Raw genomic sequence first — 19,751 nt, forward strand, 5'->3', positions numbered from 1 at the left:
GTCACAAAATGTTAACGGTTCTCAATTTAATATCATCCCTTTTAATTCATCATCATCATCAACATGTTACACGAACCGAGTAAAAAGGTCCCATGGATAACATTGTTTTCTGATGTTTGTCTCAAGTCAAGGTTACAGACAGTGGGAGGGAAAAGTGAAGATAAAGGTGAGCGAGAGAGAGAGAGAGAGAAAGCGAATGAGTGAGTTAGTGAGTTAGTGAGAGCGTAAAGGTGGGATGATGAAGATGAATGGGTTTGATGGATTAAAAGAAGATGGAAGATGAGAAAATGAAAGTTTGTTTTGTTTTGTTTTTCTCTCTGATAAATGTAATGGTTTTTGTGGATGATGAAGGATAAAGATGGGCACGGGTAAGTGATATGCTTGAATTGAATTGAAACAGACCATCAAAGATGATGATGTGAATGATAAACATCATCATCCTCCTATTAAGAAGATGATAAAAGAGAGAGAGAGAGATGAAAGTGAAATTGACAGTTACTGAGTTTTTAGCTGTTTTTTAAGTAATCAACAAGATGATGATGATGATGTTTACTATGTCACGTGACTTAATTAAAACATCAACTTTGATGAAGATGAGAGAGAGTGAGACCCTTTTTTATACATAGTAAATACTTAAGATATTGAAACAAAAGGAAACTCATGTTGATGAAGTGATGATGAGTTATAAAGATGATGATGAGGATAATGATGAGTTTTTGTTTGATGTAAAGTTAGAAATAAAAAACTTCACTCTCATTGAGTCAATATTTGCATCCTCATTCTCATCTCCATCCTCATCTTTTCATTCAATGTACATTCAGCTTCTCTCTCTCTCTCTCTCTCTCTCTCTCACTCTCTTTATTTTTTTGTGATTTACTTAAAAGTTTCATCAGATAGTGAAAGAGGTTGAGCAAAAAAGTAATTAAACCCTTGATTAACGATTAAATTGCTCACTCATCATTTAATCAACTTGATTACCACAAAGATGAAGATGATGCAAAGAGTGAGAGAGAGAGAGAGAGAGAGAGAGAGAGAGAGAGAGAGAGAGAGAGAGAGAGAGAGAGAGAAGGTAAAAAGTAAATTCTGTTCTCTTCTTCTTGTTGATTGTTGTAATTAACTTTTTACATCTCGAAAAGATGATGATTAATATGCTTGAGGATAAAGATGAAGATTATTTTGATTCTATTATGTGTAATAAAAAAACTGTTGATTCTCAAATGATAATCAAATTGTGAATGTATATTAGATGAGAAATCATGTAACAGAATTAGATTCATCTCATTATATCAAAAAGGATACAGAGAGTGAGCGAGAGAGAGAGAGAGAGAGAGAGAGAGAGAGAGAGAGAGATGAAAAAATAAAACAAGATCAATACAATAAAAGTTACCCTAATTTAAGATAAATAATGATAATGTAATTGGGACCAGAAAACACCCTGTATACATAAAATGTCATCCTAATGAAAAGGTAACCTAACCTTAAATAGGGAAGGTCAAACATGTATAAACAAAAGGTGACCAACTCCCGTTTATATCTCTAACAAGCTAATATCATGATTCTCACATCATCATCATCATTATTATCTTTGTTTACTTAGAAAGATATTCCAAGAATAGAAAAGAATATGAAAAAAAAATTAGTAATAATAATGACGAGACCGGAAATAGAAATGATACTTTTCTTCCCCTTTTTCCTCATCAAGGTAATTGTAAAGGACAGAATTAAATACAAAAGGAGTAATCATATCAATAGTTTGTTATTGTTCATCGTAAAAGTGATAACAAAGCCAATCGGAAGTGTCTCAAGAAAACAATAAGAGTGAGAAAATTAGGGAGTGAGAAGGATGATAAAGTCTCTCCCTTTCTCTCTCTCTCTCTCCCTCTGACGAGAAAAAAAGTAGGAGGATGATGACGATGGTAATGAGGATGCAGAGAGATAATGACGAAGAGAAAAAGAGTGAGTGAGAGAGGCAAGAAATTAACGAAATAAGAGATCGACAGGAAAAAGATAAAGGTAAGTAACAGTTCCGTTGGTGACTAACACGCTCCAACTATCTTATTATAAAGAAAATGATATTAGTTAAAACCTTATGAGAGACCCAACCCCAAGAACGACAACGGGAACGGAAAAATGAGTCCACGAGACTATCTAGTAGAATCATAGAGCGAGATAATGACAATAAAAACGGTAACTGACCTTAACTTTTCCCCATCAACAATTCCCACGATGCTAAGGGTGTTGTTATTGTTTTTTTTGTTCTAATGCTAAGAAAATCATCCTCATCATCATCTTCTTCTTCATCCTCATCTTTAGGTCGAAAACTCTTTGGAAACCTTTAAAAACTTCAATCAACTGAAAATCATCAAATGGTTGACAAAATTTACTCGGAAATTAATTGTAACAAGGTAATCTAATCAACCTTAACTGTTACAATCAACAAGTATAACCTTTTTTTAGAGCTTTAATTTTATGTCAATGGAAAACAAACAAATGAACTAACACAAATTACGCCTTCGAACAAAAAAAAGGTAAATTGATACAGTTTTTTATCTGAAAATTTTTCTCTTCTTTCCCTCATCAATTTATCATCTTTTCCCATCCTCTTATCATCTTAATTAACAGTTTACTGGTTATTGATTGATAAACAAAAGTAACGGTTAAAACGGAAAAGTGTCACAACTAATAGTTAATTTGTCTATTGAATTAGTCGCAGTAACACCTTGGTGATAATCAATAATTAATCTTATTGATGATTGATTATCTTTCTGTTTGGTGTTAAATGGAAACGGATTAAGAGGTAGATTAAGTTTCTTACCTCAAGGATAAACTGATAATCATGATGATCCTGGGGATTGGGGTTACAATAGTTGGAGAAACAATTAAAACTAATGTTAAGTTGAACATTTGTTAGAGCTAATTAATTAGAGAGCAAGAATTAACTAATGAAAACAGAAAAGAACATTAAAAAAAAGGTTGTTTGATAGAGATTAAGAGAGAAACACCTTTTTTAGAATAGAATACAAGACGGATGATGATGCGAAAAGATGAGAGAGAGAGAGGATGATGATGATGATGAATTTCGAATGTGGTTTCAATTGAATGATGATGATGATGAAAGAGAAATGGAAAAAGAGAGGAAGGAAGATGATGATGATGAGAATATGTCATGAGGATTTGGGAAGATAATCCAAGTAAAGGAAATAAAGATGAGAGAGTGACAACCTTAACATTCAACCACATGTCATCTTGTTCATCACCACAATTATCATCACTGAATATTATTCAATCATCTTATCGTTCATACAGTTTGAGAGAGAAACAAAATTCAATTTAATCCGTTTGAAAATCGGATGAACAAGTAAAAAAAAAGAGAGAGAGAGAGATGAAGTTTAACAAATGATTGTAAACAAAAAGTTTTCATTCATTAATTGAACAATTAGCAATGGGAAAGTTTCACTCACCGGTTAATTGTTATTGTTGTTGTTGTAGTAGTTGTAATAGTTGGTGATGATAAGGTTTGTATAAACAGGAAGTACCTTTAGTTTTGGGATAAGATGTAAAGTTATTTCCATGGATTAGAAACTGATGATGAAATAAATAAATGAGAAAATGTAAACAACAATTAGTTGATTAAGAAAAAAAAACAAACTTGTGAAGAAAAAAAAATTACACATCATTGATGTTACTCGAATGGAATCATCTTTTAGACTAACAGAGTGTTTATAAGAAAAGGACCAAGTCCAAAAAGGAAGATGAAGATGAGAAGGGGAGAAATGATGATAAAAGAGAGAGAGAAGAGGAGATGCAAAGTGGGGAAAAAGAATTCAAGTAAAACGGATATCATTGAATTTACAATGGAGAGAGAGAGAGAGAGAGATGGGGGAGAATAAGTGTGTATGTGTGGAGGAGAAGGATGATGAAGATGAAGATAAAGGTGGGAGGCTGTGGAGAAACAATCGTCGAAAAGTTTCTTACATTGAGAGAGATTGGGTCAAGGAAGAGAAACGACATTTTAGAATAGAATTTTTCTTCGCAAGGGGGAGGGGAAGATGGCGAGGGTGACACTACATCAGATGGTTAGCATTTAACCTCTTTTTTTTTCTTCCACCACAAAGATGGAAAGAGGGAGAAAAATTGATGCGGTGATGATGAAGGAGAAACATGTCAACATCTTCAATTAATGCAACAAGTTTTTTTCTATTCTTTTATGAGTTAATTAATCAGTTGATTAAATGAACACACGTAGATTCATTAATGATTGAAGTTCTGATAGTAATCAAGTTACTTTGAGCAAAGGGGGGAAAAAGATTTCGAATCAACAATAAAAAAGAGAAAGTAAATTGTAAACAATTCACGACAGGTAATCAACTTTTAATTGTGATTTGTTACATATAATAAAAAGTTATCACAATATTATCAAGGTTTATATTAAGTTTTGTAAATTAAATTCTAAGTGACAATTGTAATGAATTATTGTCATTTGGATTAAAGAAAAGTAAAGCTTGGCTGATGATTTGTTTTCATCAAAGATGAGGATGATAAAGAAGATAAGGTAACCTCGATAATAATAATAATAAAAAAGATTCTATTCTCTTATTCTTATTCTTGGCATCATCTTTGGCACGAGCCAGAAAAAGAATAAGTCAAACAATAGAAAAGAAGATGATGACGAGAGAGAGAGAGAGAAAATCGGGAGTTTTATCAGGTGATGGAGATTGTGACTTATTGTAACCGTAAAGAGGCAAATAAATTGAGATGAGAATCAATATTAACCTGGGTCAGTGGCACTGACATTGTACATTAAATTAGGTCAATAGCATCTCTCTCTCTCTCTCTAAAATTACTCGCAACACGCGTTACGCGAGATGAAATAGTAATAAAAATATGGATATAAATATCATAAGAAGGTAAAAGAAATGACAATAGAATCTTTAATTTTCTCTTCTTTTCCTCTTTATCATCATCCTTATCCATCTTTCGACAATATAAAATAACAATAATAATATGTACCAATCTTAAGATGAATGAAATTCGCTCACCTTACTTCCTTTGCATATTTTTCTTCCATTAAGAGAAAGAAAGAGAGAGATGTCACTTAATGATATCGCGCGAAACGCGCGTGCAGCGTTAACACGCGTTGTTAAGGGCAACCGATTTGTAATGTTTATTAGTGAAAGCTGTTTTTTCTCATTGTCATTGAGTGAGTGTTTTGTGTTAGAAGAGAAGGAGGGAGGTAAGAAAGAGAGAAAGAAAAAAAGTTCTATTCTTTTTTTTTCTCTCTTCTTCTTTCATTATTTGAACAATTCATCTTCATCCTTGCCACGAGTCTGTTGACCTCAATATCTCTTGTTGTGGGTGTTAATATAATGTAAGGTGCTTAATAAGAAAACAGATTTAAAAACCTATTCGACTCAAGGATGTTGCTCATCATCTTTAAGAATCTCGAATCAATTACCTTGAGACATTTCGCTCTACGTTCATATTTTTTTGCGACAAAACCGTTGACATTTTTTTTCTTTGTCATTGAAGAAAAAAAAACTCATCAACATCTGGGATTCTCCTTAGATGTACATAAATATCTCTCTCTCTCACTTTCACTCATTGATATTAATTCATAAAGATACAAAAAAAACTATTCACTTTACATAAAAAACGCTAAAAAAATCGAGCGATTTTTTCACAATTAATCGTAAACGGAATCTGAACAATTACCGTTAAGAATTGTGAACATTGATCATTAAATAAATTGCACAAAAATCTGTTTATAATTCAATTTCCTGGTTAAATAAACGCCCCGAGGGATACAACATTTATATATAAGTACAGTTAAGATGATGATGATGAACAGATGATTCGATAAATTAATGAATTAATTGGATGATTAAAGATGAAGGAAAAAATAAAGACTCAACATCTTAAGACAATGTTACTAACCAAATGTCGTAAAGGACACAAGAAAAAACGTCAACTGGAAAAGGTCAACAAGTTACCTTTCCATTTGCGTGTTCGAGTCAAGGTAATGATAACTTCTTGTTTACTATCAAATATAAGGGCGGATTTGATCAAATCTTCGAGACGCGTGCCAACGTGCTAAAGGTTATCATCTTCATCTTCATCTTCATCATCATCATCATCTTCTTCTTAATTATCTTCTTAATAACCTGTTTTAACGGCACAAACTTTTACCTTCCCAATTACAGGAAGCTAAGTTATCGTTCCCGCCCAAGAAAATAAATACTTTTTGTTACCTGTAATTAAAATGCTTAAGAAGAAGACAAGATGATGATAAGATGGATTAATGATCAGGATGATAATTGTTGAAGAAAACAGAAGCCAGAACGGTTTATTTCCGTATCCAATTAGTTGATTCATCGAAAGTTAATCAATGGAAAATTTAATTTCTTACTGTTAATAAAATTATCAACAAAGAAAATCAAAGTTCCGGTGATTAGAAATGAGAAAAAAAAACAAAATAGAAACAATCGTTTAATCAACTTTACTCATTACCAATTGTCTATTGTTTCAGATCGTAGCTTTCAAACTGTCATCAATTTTTTCAGCTTTAATCACTTTTAATTAACTTTTAACCTCTAATCGTTATTGGTAAATAATAAAATTAAGCGATTGATAGCATCTATCAATAGCGAATCTATTGAAACATATGCATTTAAATGAATATTGAAAACGCTCAATGAAATCGATCAGCGAAAAATTGTCAATTATTGTGACAACTTAAATGTCAATTACAATCAGACGACAAATCAAGAAATGATCACGACATTTTCAGTGAGATCATTTTGAATATAAATAGACGAATCAATTGATTGAAAATTATTAACAATAAATTGATTCAATTCGATATCAAAAGTAATAATCATGAATTTGATTTGTTTAACTTTTCTTTTGACTGTAACTGTTGCTTACGGTTACCATCATCATCCAAAGCAACATCGAGTTCGTACTCGAATTGAAACTGTTCGAGATTTTGGTGATTTCGATGAAGACCGAGAATCGTTTGGTAGCTTTGATGGTGAACATGGCCATGAGCATCATCATGGACACGACGATCACCACGAAAATGATGAACATCATCATCATCATCATGGACACGATGATGATTACGATGAACACGATGAAGACGATCGACGACCTTTGCCTCCATCACCTTTATCCAATTTCATTATTCTATTTCAACAACCACCTCCATCTCAAGTTTTCATCCCTTATGGCCAACCGATGCCACAAGCTCTTCCAAAACCATCACCTGAAACACCAGAATCTACCAACTCAACCGGCTCAGTTCGAAATTCTTTTCACCCAGCCCCAACAATTGCAGCTCCAGTATCTACCAACGCAGCTCCAGTATTTAACGCTTCAACACCAGATTCAATGGACTCCGAACCTGAACCTGAACCAGAACCAGAATCTACCGACTCAACACCAACATTTACTACTCAAGAATCAACCAATTCAACCCCAACAACCACAACACCAACTCCAGTAACCTCAGAATCCACACCAGTATCAACCAACTCAACCGAAACATCAACAACAACAACAACAACAACAACACCAACTTCAGTAACTTCAGAATCATCCCCAGTATCTACCGACTCTACACCAACATCTACAACATCCAAGCCTAATCCATATCCAGTTGGCTCTCCCTTTTACCCTCTTGGACCTCGGCCCAACCCTGGTCGAAAGCCCCCTCAGTCTAATAAGCGACCATCTAAAAACCGAAAAGATGATTCCGATGATGATTCAGATGATGATTCCGATGATTCCGATTCTGATGATGATGATTGAAAATTTACTCTTTGTTAAGACTAAATTAGCCAAATGTTGAAACTAAATAAACTTTAAATTAATCAGAGCAAAAGTCTAAAAATTCACAATCAATTCACATAATCATCCTATTATTTTACACTTTAAACTGACCATCAGGTTATCTGGTCAGTTCAAGTAAACTTAAACCTAGAAAAGATTGGCACCAGGTAAACAATCAGTTAATCAACTTCACTCATTATCAATTGTCTATTGTTTCATATTATAAATCGTAGCTTTCAAACTGTCATCAATTTTTTCAGCTTTAATCACTTTTAATTAACTTTAACCTCTAATCGTGATTAGTGAATAACAAAATTCATTACGTTAATATTTATCAACCATATGCATTCAAATGAGTATTGAAAACTATCAGTGAAATCGATCAATGAAAAACAAAAAGTGTCACTTATTGTGATCATTGAAATGTCAATTATAATCAAATGACAAATGAAAATATGATCACGACTTAATCAGCGAGATCAATTTGGATATAAAGGAATAGATGTTTATCACATCGATTAATTATCAATTAACATTAAATTGATTAAGTTCGATATCGAAAGTAATCATGAATTTAATTTGTTTAGTTTTTCTCGCAACTGTAACTGTTGTTTACGGTTTTAATCATTTCCATCAACAACAACCTTCTTTTGGTAGAATTGAAAGTCATCAACATTTCGGTGGTTCCAATGAAATCAACGGCAATTTGGTGGATTTGGAGGACTCAGTGGATTCGGTGGTTTCAACGGTAATCAAAGACCATTTGGTGGTTTCGGTTCCAATCAACAAGGATTTGTAGTTCATCATGAACACCAAGGACCTCACGGACCTCATGGGCCTCATGGACACCCTGGACATCATCATGGACATGAAGAGCATCACAGACGACCTTTCCCTCCTCCACCACCACCTCCATCTTTTGGTTTACCTCCTTTATTCCTCCTTTCTTCCCTTTCCCACCACCACCACCTTCACCTCCAGTTCATGGTTTCTTCCCGTTCTTCCCACCAAGACCACGACCTGTTCCTCCACCAGCTCCAACATCTACCACTGCAGCTCCAACTTCTTCCACTACCTTGGCTCCATCTTCCTCCACCGCTGCCCCAACATCAACCACCACCTTAGCTCCTTCTTCCACCTCAGCCCCACCATCTTCTTCAACCTCAGCTCCATCTTCCTCCACCTCAGCCCCAACATCAACCACTACCTTAGCTCCATCTTCCATTCCCTCAGTCCCAGCTACAGTCTCCTCAATTATTGTCTAATATTGATTAACCTCAAAAGATTATAATTGATCGTTACAACTTTGGATTAAATTACCAAAGTTGAAACTAAATAAACTTTAAATTAATCAGAGCAAAATTGAAAAGTCAATCTCTTTACAAAGTTATCTCACCAATTCACACCTCAAACTGACCACCAACTCCAATTGGTCAATTTCATTTCCATCACAAGACTTACAATTACAGTTACAATTTTTCAATTCAATCAACACAAATTATCACTTGATTTAAGTTACAATTACAATTGATAATATTTTTCTGGTTTCTTTAGGCGAATGATTTACTTAAGTTGTCACAAATTGAGTTAATTGTCTTGAAACAATCAAATTGATAATTGTTGATCATCAATAGTAATAAGTTTCACCTGCAGTAAATTGTCATTGTTATTGATAAGGAGAGAAAGTTAATCAAGTCAAAAATTAACACCCAAACAATTAAACAGCAACTGAATCAATCTAAGGAATCAAATTACTTATTGTAAGTGTTTTGGTTAATTACTTTTCCACAGATGAATTTATTGATTGATAACAATTGACAATTTAACAATTGTTAAAACAATTAAGGTCTCTACCAATTGAGAAAAACAAAAGACATTAATAAAGAGAGTGAGAGAGAGATAAACAATTAACATTAACTAATTAATTTCCATAACAATTTAAGGTGTTTTCTTTTATAAATGATAATCAACAACAAATAAGTTAACTTATTGTTGATTATCACGATTTAATTTCTGTAAGTTGATCAGATTGATTATGTAACAATAACAATGAGGAAGATGAAATAATAATCAGCAATTAATTATCAACATTGATTGAGTTAAGCTCCTGTTGTGTTAATTTTTCATTTTGTTTTCTCCAACAATTAACATGATCATAAAAAAGCACTAAAATTGAGATCAAATTCAATTGAAAATGAGATGACTGATTATTCATGAAAATCTCCTTCTATTTTCATGATAAACTCAATTCCATTTTCTTTCTTCCTCCTTCGGGTTTTCCCTTGTAAAAATTTTCTATTCTCATTTCTAATAAATTTCATATCTTCATTATCGTTAATGAATTGAGGACAAAATCAACATAATACAAAGAAGAGAAAGTGAGTGAGTGAGAGAGAGAGAGAGAGAGAGAAAGAGAGATGATTATCATCATCGTTGTAGAACTTGAAAGTTTCAGGTTAACATGAGAAATTTTCTATTCTCTTTATTATCCCAACTACTCAGTAGGCGTTTCAATCAATCGAGTTTATTTCAATTTCTGATATTTAACCACCTTATTCATCTTTATCTTCCTTCTCATCATGCTCCTGTTTTCATTATTCTATTGAAAGAAAGAAAGAAAAATAGAAAAATCAACTGAATATGAATGAACAACATCAACAACATGATAGCATTTTGATAACAATAGAAAAAGAAACTCAATCAAAGTGATAGAATCACCTGTAATCAACCTTGATGCTTGAAGAAAAAAAAAACAAAAGTTTCTATTTCTTGAGATGATGGAAATTATTATTCCTCAGATAACCTCAAGAATAATTTCTTATCCAATTTCCGAGTTATCATGACATAGCATCTTTACCATGTAAAAGAAAAGCAGAATAATCTATCTCTCTCTCTCTCCTTAACGAATCAAATTTCCAGCAAAAAAAAAGGTGAAAAGAAAATAGAATCATAAGATCAACAGGTAAGAAGATCTGGAGAACTAAAAAATAACATCGAAATGTCAACATCATGATAACCCTGAGTTTCTTTTGTTCTTTCTATTCAAGATTCTGATCATTTATGTATAACAAACAAGGTGAACATCATGATAGACATGAAACAAAGTCTTCTACTCTGAGACACACTTGATTTACGAAGGTAAAATGTTACTTATCATGCAAGAGATAAATTCTCAATTTCCCTTGGATGCCCTTTGAGCTTTTCTTTCATTTCCACTTAATAAATAATAAGATTATTCACTAACATGATAACTATTATCATTGGAAAGATAACTCAATCTTTTTCCATAATTATCATCATGAGAAGGAGGAGAAATATAATAGAAAAGGGCAGAATCGTAATAAAAGAAAACATGAATCAGAATTTGAAACAATAGAGAAAAAGAAAACCAAATCATTTCTTTTCTCTCTCTCTCTCTCTCTCTCTCTCTTGTTCTTCTCAAGGATAAAAACCGTTATTCTAATGGAGAGAAAATTATCTAATTGATTGAATTGTCGATTAATTGATTTTGTAAAAAATTTTCTATTCTACGTTTTTAATTTTCTTTCCAATCAATTGTGATAATTACAACTAATTCTCAATGATAACAATTAACACAACTGAAAAGAAAAGGGTAAAGAGTTTCATCATCAACGAAATGGTAACAATTATAATAATCAATGTATTAAATTATCATCATAATGTGTTACCGTTATTTTTATGAATCGTTGAGGAAAACCTGAAAAAAGAGCCTGAGTCTAATGTTATTAGATATTCAATGACCTAATTATATTCAGGTAAAAAGAGGGAGAGAAAAGGTTTTCATATGTTCATATTCAGGAATAATCAAGTTGCAAATTAAAATACACCAAACAAAGCAGAAATAAAAACATCATCAATTGTAACGGTACAATGAAAGTATCATCATCATAATGATAATCATCATGGAGAAGAAAAATAAATCAAAAAAATTAAAGATGAAAATATCAACATATACACAAGGAGAAATTCATTCTAACCTGGAATCATTTTTACAGGTAGAAAAGAGAGAGAGAGAGATGATAATCTAAGTCATCTTATGATGATGATGATGATGTAGAAAGAAAATGAGAGAGAAGAAAAATAAAGAAGAAAATGACTTAGCAGAATATTATTATTCCTCTGAACTGATTTAACTTAGGAACACAGAGTGAGATGTATATTCAGTTATTGTATATAACTGATCACCTTTTTGACTAATTGCTAATCATGGTAATTAGTTATTACCTGCGAAGCAATTACATCAACCATGAAAAGAAATCAACTCACAATTAATGAGAGAGAAACAATAATCATAATCTTTATCCTCTAATCTAATTCCAATCCAAAAATAATCAAAGACAATGTAAACAATCAGGAAACTTCAACCAATCAATCAAAATTAGTTGCAACTCTCAATCCATAAGATTTAATATCAACTGGAAATTCAAGAAAAAAAAACTCAGAATCAACCAATTCACTAAAATAATATCAAATTAACTTTTCTGAGGAATAATAATAATAATCATCATCATCACCATTAGAACTCATCTATCTATGTGTCGGTCTATGGTCAGAAAATTATAAGAATTAAAAACAAAAAGAAACCTAAATGCTAATCGTGATGAGAATAATCAATTCATGGAGATAACTACATGGTAAAAACCAGCGAAATGCTGATAAAGTAAATTTGCATAAATTTGGAAACATTAAAATAATTAAAGGAAATCTAATGATTATAATGGATTTAATTATAATCATCATCTCAATTTTTGTTTCATTAGATTGATATTAAATTTCATAAACTAGAAATGCTCAAAAATTATCATTATAACCATTGGTTTATTGTTGCTATTATGAAATCCTGTTTATTTTAATAACAATCAATAAATTATCACAATATAATGATAACTAAAACTTTTCCCAGATAATAATAAGCAATAAAAAGCTCAAAATTCAATTCAATTACCTTGAATCAACAGGGGAAAAAATCAAGATCAATTTCATGAGATGAAAAATAGAAGGAAAAAAAAAGTAATAATAATAATACAAATAAGATAAACACATTAAGATATTTACATGATTGTTCAGGATTTTCTTCAATTGAACATGATGATATTATGAAGAGAAGATGAAAATATCATCATCATCATCACCATGGATCATTAATTATCAGACTAATCAAAAAGGAATTACAGAAACATTAAAACAAAAGAAAATCTTTTGAAACGTTTACCGTTCATAATAAAATCTTTAACGATGAATTATGACCCATGAGATTTTTCACCTTGGCGTCTGAACATTTTTCTCATCTTTACCTGGAGAGAGAGAGATCAAGTTCATCAGCCTTTTAATTAGTAGATGAAAACAAAAGAAAAAGAAACTTTTTAATTGTAATCAAATTTAATTGTTGATTGTAACCAGTTATTTAGGTTAATCATCTGAATCGTTTACCTTTGGGTTTACCTAAGGCGATTTTCATTGGGCTTTAGTCTCAACTTTTTTTTTCTCAATTTCTTATCAATCATTTTTTTTTGTTACCTTTTATTTGATTGTTGATTAGTTTGTTGATTAGTAACTGTTAACAACTTAATAGTGTTTAACTTTTAATCCTCATCATATTTCCGGTTGTTATATATTCATATCTACATTTATGCTCAATTCAGAGTGAAATTGTGGCTAAGAAAATAAGATTAAGAAAATGATGTTAATTAAAGGAAATCACTGTGATTAACTTTAATTGTTACCTCATGCAAAGTTAAATACATGTGATAAGCTGGATTGCTAATTCAGTTTCATGAGAGCATTTAATTTGTAATTGTTGGGAATGAATCAGTTAATTGTTGCCTAATCAAGTTTAAGTAGTTTGAAAATTCAAGGTTAAGATTTTGCTTCTCATAACAATCATCAAATTCAAATATTTGATTAGTGATTAAATGTCAATGAAATCACAATTATCATCATTATCAAGATTAGATAATGTTAATTGTGATTAAAATGTGAATACATTTCGTAATTGGAGAGAGAGAGAGAGAGAGAGAAGATAATTATTAATACAACGGGTGGAATATTGAATTTGGCGCCTAATTAATTTTCTCATTAAATAACTGATTAAATCAATCGATTAATTTGATTGATATTAAAATAAGTCCACGTGATGTAGACAGTAAAAAAAATGACAGTTAAATCAATGAAAGATAATCACAGAGAGGGATTAACATAATTTGTATTTCAATTGATTGGAAAATGAAAAAAAAAATGAAAAACTGATCATCACATTCAAAGGATTTCAAATCAATATCAATGATGAATAATTGATAATTAAACATAAATGATCAAAGGCTTACCTTTTATTGATGATGATGGTGGTGATTATTTGTTGTTTATCATGAATTTAAAACAATTGGGTCATGTTGTTGATTCATTGAGATTAAGATGATGGATTAAGATGAATGAATATCCTATAAGATGATGAAGAAAAAGAGATGAAAATATTTGTATATAAGAAAAAAAAAAGTTCTTAATAAGATGTTGATGGTTATAGGGAAGGAAGAAGAAGTTGTTTCGTATTGGATAATAAGAAGACAAGAAAGTGAATGAGAAAAGATGATGATGATGATGTGGTGAAGATGGAAGATGAAAGAGAGCAAGTGTAGTAAGAAGACGTCATCTCTCTCTCTCTCTCTCTCTCTCTCTACCTCCATCCCTTTCTCATCTTCGTACTTGCTCAAAACTAGAAAAACAAGTTAACTAATAAGAGTAAAAGAGAAAGAGTGAAAACTAAATAGGAAAGAGAGAGAAAAGAAAGAGATGAAGATGAGAAGATGAGAAGATGATGCTGATGAGGATGATAGTTGAAATTTCTTCTTGCGCACTATTTAACTTTAAGAAGATAAACCCAGCCCATCTTAGCACCTAAGGACACACCTTAGAGGGTGAAGGCTCAAATTCGTTACAATAGTAAACAAGTTGAAGATGAAGATGATGATGATAACGAAAGTAAGAAGATGATAAATGTAGAGAAAGAGTAAGAAAGAGGAGGAGGAATATTAAAGAAGGAGGTGGTTTCCTCCAATCATCTTTTTCTTTTCTTTTTTCTTCACTCATCTGAATTCTTCATCATCGTCATCATCGTCATCTTCATCTTCATCGTTATCTTCATCTTCACCATGAAAATAGGAAATTTTTTCCACTTTCTTTGTCTCTTTCTTTTCTAATCGTTGTTACTCTTTCTCTTCAATTGTTCACCTTGTTATTAGTTTTCTTGTTTGTTGATAAGCAATTAAATTAATGATGAAATTAACACTATATGAGAACAATAATAATCTAATTGTTACAATATGATGAAGGATAAATTAAGATGATGATCAAATTAACAGTTAAAATTAACTGAGGAAAACAAAACGTACGTTGATTGAGAGCACAAGAGACACACCGAAATTAACTAATTGTTGTTTGGTAATGTCAATAATTTCCATGTGTATATTATTGAGCTTTTGATGATTGAGAGATGAACAAATTTAAGATGAAATGATTAATCACAATTAAGAAAAAGGAAAACAACAATCAATTGATTTGAAATCGATCGCAATAAACAAAACTGTTAATCCAAACGCGATCAGCAAATAATTTCAAATAAACAGTAACATTTTTTTTCTTGTCACGCTTCGTGAACGGGACTTTGTGGGCGGGAGAGATGAGACAGAGAGAGAGAGAGAAAGGAGAGTAAGATGATGATGATGATGATGAAAGAGGAAGAGGGAAGATTGTGAAAGAAAGAGAAGATGATAAAAGAAGATATAAAAAAAGGTGTAATGTGTTTTCTGTTTAAAAGTAGAAATGGATTCTTGTTTTTTAGGAAGTTTACTGTTGATGTTACAATTGTGGTCTGCATGGGAAATAGAAAGAGTCTCTCTCATCATGATGAGAATGATGATGATGATGATAAGAGAGAAAGGAGAGTCAATGGTAGAATCAATAGGTGGCGGTAGGGAGAAGAGATGATAAGTGAGAGGAAAAGAAAGAGGAGAAAAGTTTCTCCCCTGGTAACGGAATAAGAGAGACAGATAAAGATAATGAGAGAATTAGATTTGAATTAGAAAAACAATACTAGAAGACTTGATTGTTAATCTATTTCTTAATCTTAATCAACTTTTCATCCTCACTTTTTATGGTAAAAAGTTGATCTCTACTGTTTGTGTTTCCTTTTTCATCACTAATCTGATTCGGATGTGAGATTATCCCATCTACCTGATTCTCGGTCCTTTACCTTTTCTGATTAACATGTAACAAGTTTCCAAGAACAAAAGTTTTGTTTTTCTCCGATTCTGATAAATCAACAATTCTTTTTCCTTTTTCCTTTCCAATTGCTAATCAAATATGATAATTACTTATATTTAATTAGTAATCAATTGATTTTGTTGATCAATTCAACTTATTTACCAATAATAATAAGCGACAATATCTACAACCAGATTAACTAATCAAATGTGAACTCTAAAGGTTTGTTGCTGATTGATAAATGGACCAGAAAACAGAATCAATAACTAATTGATTAAAAGTCAAACAATTAGTTAGTCAGACAAATAACAGTTAATTTAATTGTAACAAACGCTTACCTGATGATTGATACAATTAAAAAGTTGACAATCTAATTACTTAATTATTGTTGGTTTGGTGATAATTATATAATCCAATAAATCAACAGGTAAATAAAACAGATTAAATCACAAGATTAACAAATTTAGTTAATAGTTAATCAAGTTAATTAACTTGATTATGAAGAAACAATTAATATTTGTAATTTACTTTACATGGGATCAAATTAAGAAAGTTAATTGTTACAATTAAATAGTTACAATGAATAGTAAAATTGTAAACACATGAAAAAGTTAATCATAAATAATGAAAACACAAAAGGGATGATAATTAATTAGTTAATTGTTGATAATGATGTTTGATTAGCTATTGTGATGCCAGGTAATGTTATTATTATTATAATAAGATGAAGACAATTTATTAATTGTTTTAAAACAATAAGACACCCAAAGCCTCTTGAAGATAATTGATTACAAGTTAATTACAATTAATAAAGAACAATTAAAAAAGTAACAACAATTAAAACCTTTTTTTTTGTTTTCTTCATCATCTTCTTATCAAGACAAAAGTAATTAGATGAAAATCATAATGATGATAACTGAAGATGAGGATACCTGATGATGAGAGGGGTGGTAATCTTATTGTTATTATTACACAATAATAATAACAATTAAATCCTACTAATTGTAATAAACAATTGGATTTAAGATTTTCTCTTGATATTATCATTAGATATAAACTCAAACTCTATCAAGTGATTGGAGAGAGAGAGAATCAACTTTAATTAAAAGTATTTGGATTAAATTGTTTATCTTCATGTGCTTGTAGAATTGTGTTAATTACTGTTAAACTCGTTCTTAATTGTTGCTGTTACAATTAGTCTTTGATTGGGAATCAATACAGAAGCAAATACATTTCTATTATTATCGTTTTCTTTTTTTTCTTAATCTAATCTCTCTCTCTCTCTCTCGCTGAATGATGAAGATAATCTCGTTGTTATTGAAGAGGCTCTTGATTAAAGACAATTAGAAATGAGAAGAAGATTAAGAGAAAAGGTGAGAATGATAATTCGTGAATCTGTTAATCACAATCAAGGTTCAAACACTTAACAGGATAAATTGCAGAAAATTGTGGCAAGATGATAAGAGAGAGAGAGAGAGAGAGAGAGAGATGACAATACCTTTTCTCATCTGTTCTCTCTATTCCTTATTGGGTTATCATGTAATTCTTTCAGAAATATGAACTTAACATGATAAGAAGAATGAGAAAAAAACTAATATTAATATTGTTTGGATTATGAAGATAAACATGAGTCTCAATTTAAATTTGAATGAAACAGATTACGAAGGGACAATCGTATTATCATCAGGTTAAATTGACTGTTTTCATCTTTTGATTGTTGTCATCATGAAGGGAGATGAAAACTCAATGATTATCATGGTGATGATAATAAAGGTAACAAACTTTGTATATTTACAAAACATTAACATTATCATTTATGTATCTTCATCTTTTTTTTTCATTTCCTCATCTTTTTGTTGATGACATTTTCTACCTTAAAGTTGAAATGATTCACAAGATTGAAAGAAATGAATCTAAGTATCATGAAGATTAACATGATGAATCTTATGGACAAATATAATAATAGTAAATGTTTCAATGAATATTCATTAGGATTTTCTATTCTTTTTTTCATCTCTCTCAAAGTCCATCCTTTTTTAAATCAACAATCATCTCCATCATTATCACTATTTGCAAATCACTTTTCTCTCTCTCATCATTATCATTATCTTCTTGTTGTCATCCTCCTTCTTCCTATTCATGATGGAACAATTTTGGAACATTTTTCTTCATCATCTTGGATTATCGGATGTCCATTTGACTTGAAGAAGAAAAAACGAGAAAAACTCATTCACAGAATCTTTTCTTTCCATGATTATCTCATTCACTCTTCTGGTCATCATCATGTTAAATGAACCATTCAGGTTGAAATTTAATTGTTAACAATTTGGACAAAACTTTTGTTTCATCTTTCGATTGAACTTTTTTTCTCTACACCATCGAAATCTAATCTAAGGTTTACAAACAGGATGAATTCTGAGCTAAACTGAACAATGAAATGAAACTAAAAGAGTGAGAGAAAAAAAAACATCAGATACAAAATACTTAATCCAAATTCCCGCATCACTTATCTCATGGAAAACTTTGATTATGGAACTTCAATTGATGAACAAAGACAATTAAACATACTGATTGTGCTAAAAGATCAAAGAAAAACAATTAACCAAATCAACAAGCTTCTGAAATCCCAATAAGAACCTAGTAATTGATCAAGTTGCTCATCTTCATCTTCATCTTCATCACCAAATTGATGCGGGTTTTATAAGATTATCATCTTCACCTTGTCTTATCCTCAAACCCCTAAGGCTAAACATGTTGACAATTTTATGATTGTCAAAATGTGTATATCAACAGATGATTAATTCAATTTAATCATAATCATAACATTGATAAGATATTAATCCAAGTGAACCCGCAGCATCTCAATTAACCAGAAGTTTTTACCAAAAATGAAGCAACAACTTATTGATAACCTTTAATTGTTGATGTAAGATTTACAATTAAAATGGTTCATTAATAGACAAAAACTATCAATGTAACTCTTTGATTGATAAAATTTAAATTGTTTCAAGTTAATTGATGATCATAAATGAAATGAGAGATGATGAGGATGTAAAAGGTGAAAAACGAAATCACTTGAGGTAATTTGAGTCTAAAGTGAATGAAACAAACAACTACAATTAAGCAGAACTTAAATTGCAATTACTTACATTAATATTGAATTACAGTTGATTATGATTAGCAGGTTATCCAATTTAATAGGTCACAATTAACTGTTAATCAAAGTTAAATTTTGCAAACTTGATACTTAAAAAAAATGGTTAATTGTTGAGTCTTTCAGTTTCTCCAACAACAAAGTTCATTTACACAAGTAATTTGTAAAGGTAAATTAAATCACTGATGATGATTAACTAAATTGTTGGAATATCGATGTTAATTGTTGATGATGAAGATGATGGAGATGATGAGAGTTAATATGGATAAGAAAATTTAATGAGAGATAAATCAAGAGAGAGAGAGAGAAAGAGATGAGGAAGCAAAAGGAAAAGAGACTCAACAGATTGAATTTGGAAAAACAGTAAAAGAGAAAAATTTGTTTTCTGTCTGGGCTCAACGATCTTTTTTCCTCGAACTGTAAGATACACAAACTCTCTCTCTCCCTCTTTTTCTCTCTCTTCTCTGCCCTCTTATCATCCTTATCATCC

General features: G+C 31.0%; 3 protein-coding genes across 6 annotated transcripts in view; 2 read left to right on the forward strand and 1 right to left on the reverse strand.

The window, feature by feature from the left end:
- LOC128395387 (probable serine/threonine-protein kinase DDB_G0282963) overlaps positions 1 to 15,717 on the reverse strand; it is a 41,633-nt gene extending 25,916 nt beyond the window's left edge. For 2 of the 4 annotated variants that reach the window (XM_053355808.1, XM_053355804.1), the window contains exons 1-3: positions 15,237 to 15,717; positions 14,175 to 14,288; positions 3,462 to 3,582 (exon numbers count right to left, since the gene is read on the reverse strand). The gene's annotated coding sequence lies outside the window, so the exon portion shown is untranslated. Of the gene's footprint in view, positions 1 to 3,461; positions 3,583 to 14,174; positions 14,289 to 15,075; positions 15,199 to 15,236 lie in introns of those variants that run through there. The other 2 variants (XM_053355809.1, XM_053355806.1) reach the window with 2 other exon arrangements.
- Positions 7,237 to 7,809, forward strand: LOC128395827 (integumentary mucin C.1-like). Its single transcript, XM_053356315.1, has one exon. The coding sequence runs from the start codon at positions 7,237 to 7,239 to the stop codon at positions 7,807 to 7,809; it is 573 nt and encodes a 190-aa protein (XP_053212290.1).
- Positions 8,399 to 9,192, forward strand: LOC128395828 (merozoite surface protein CMZ-8-like). The gene is made up of 2 exons (XM_053356316.1): positions 8,399 to 8,578; positions 8,703 to 9,192. Exons 1-2 carry the CDS (start codon positions 8,399 to 8,401, stop codon positions 9,093 to 9,095), a joined length of 573 nt encoding a protein of 190 aa, XP_053212291.1. The 3' UTR covers positions 9,096 to 9,192.
- Positions 15,718 to 19,751: the final 4,034 nt, after the last annotated feature.

Source organism: Panonychus citri, unplaced genomic scaffold (assembly GCF_014898815.1).
Source record: "Panonychus citri isolate SS breed McGregor unplaced genomic scaffold, ASM1489881v1 Contig00141, whole genome shotgun sequence".
NCBI classification, from domain to species: Eukaryota; Metazoa; Arthropoda; class Arachnida; order Trombidiformes; family Tetranychidae; genus Panonychus; species Panonychus citri.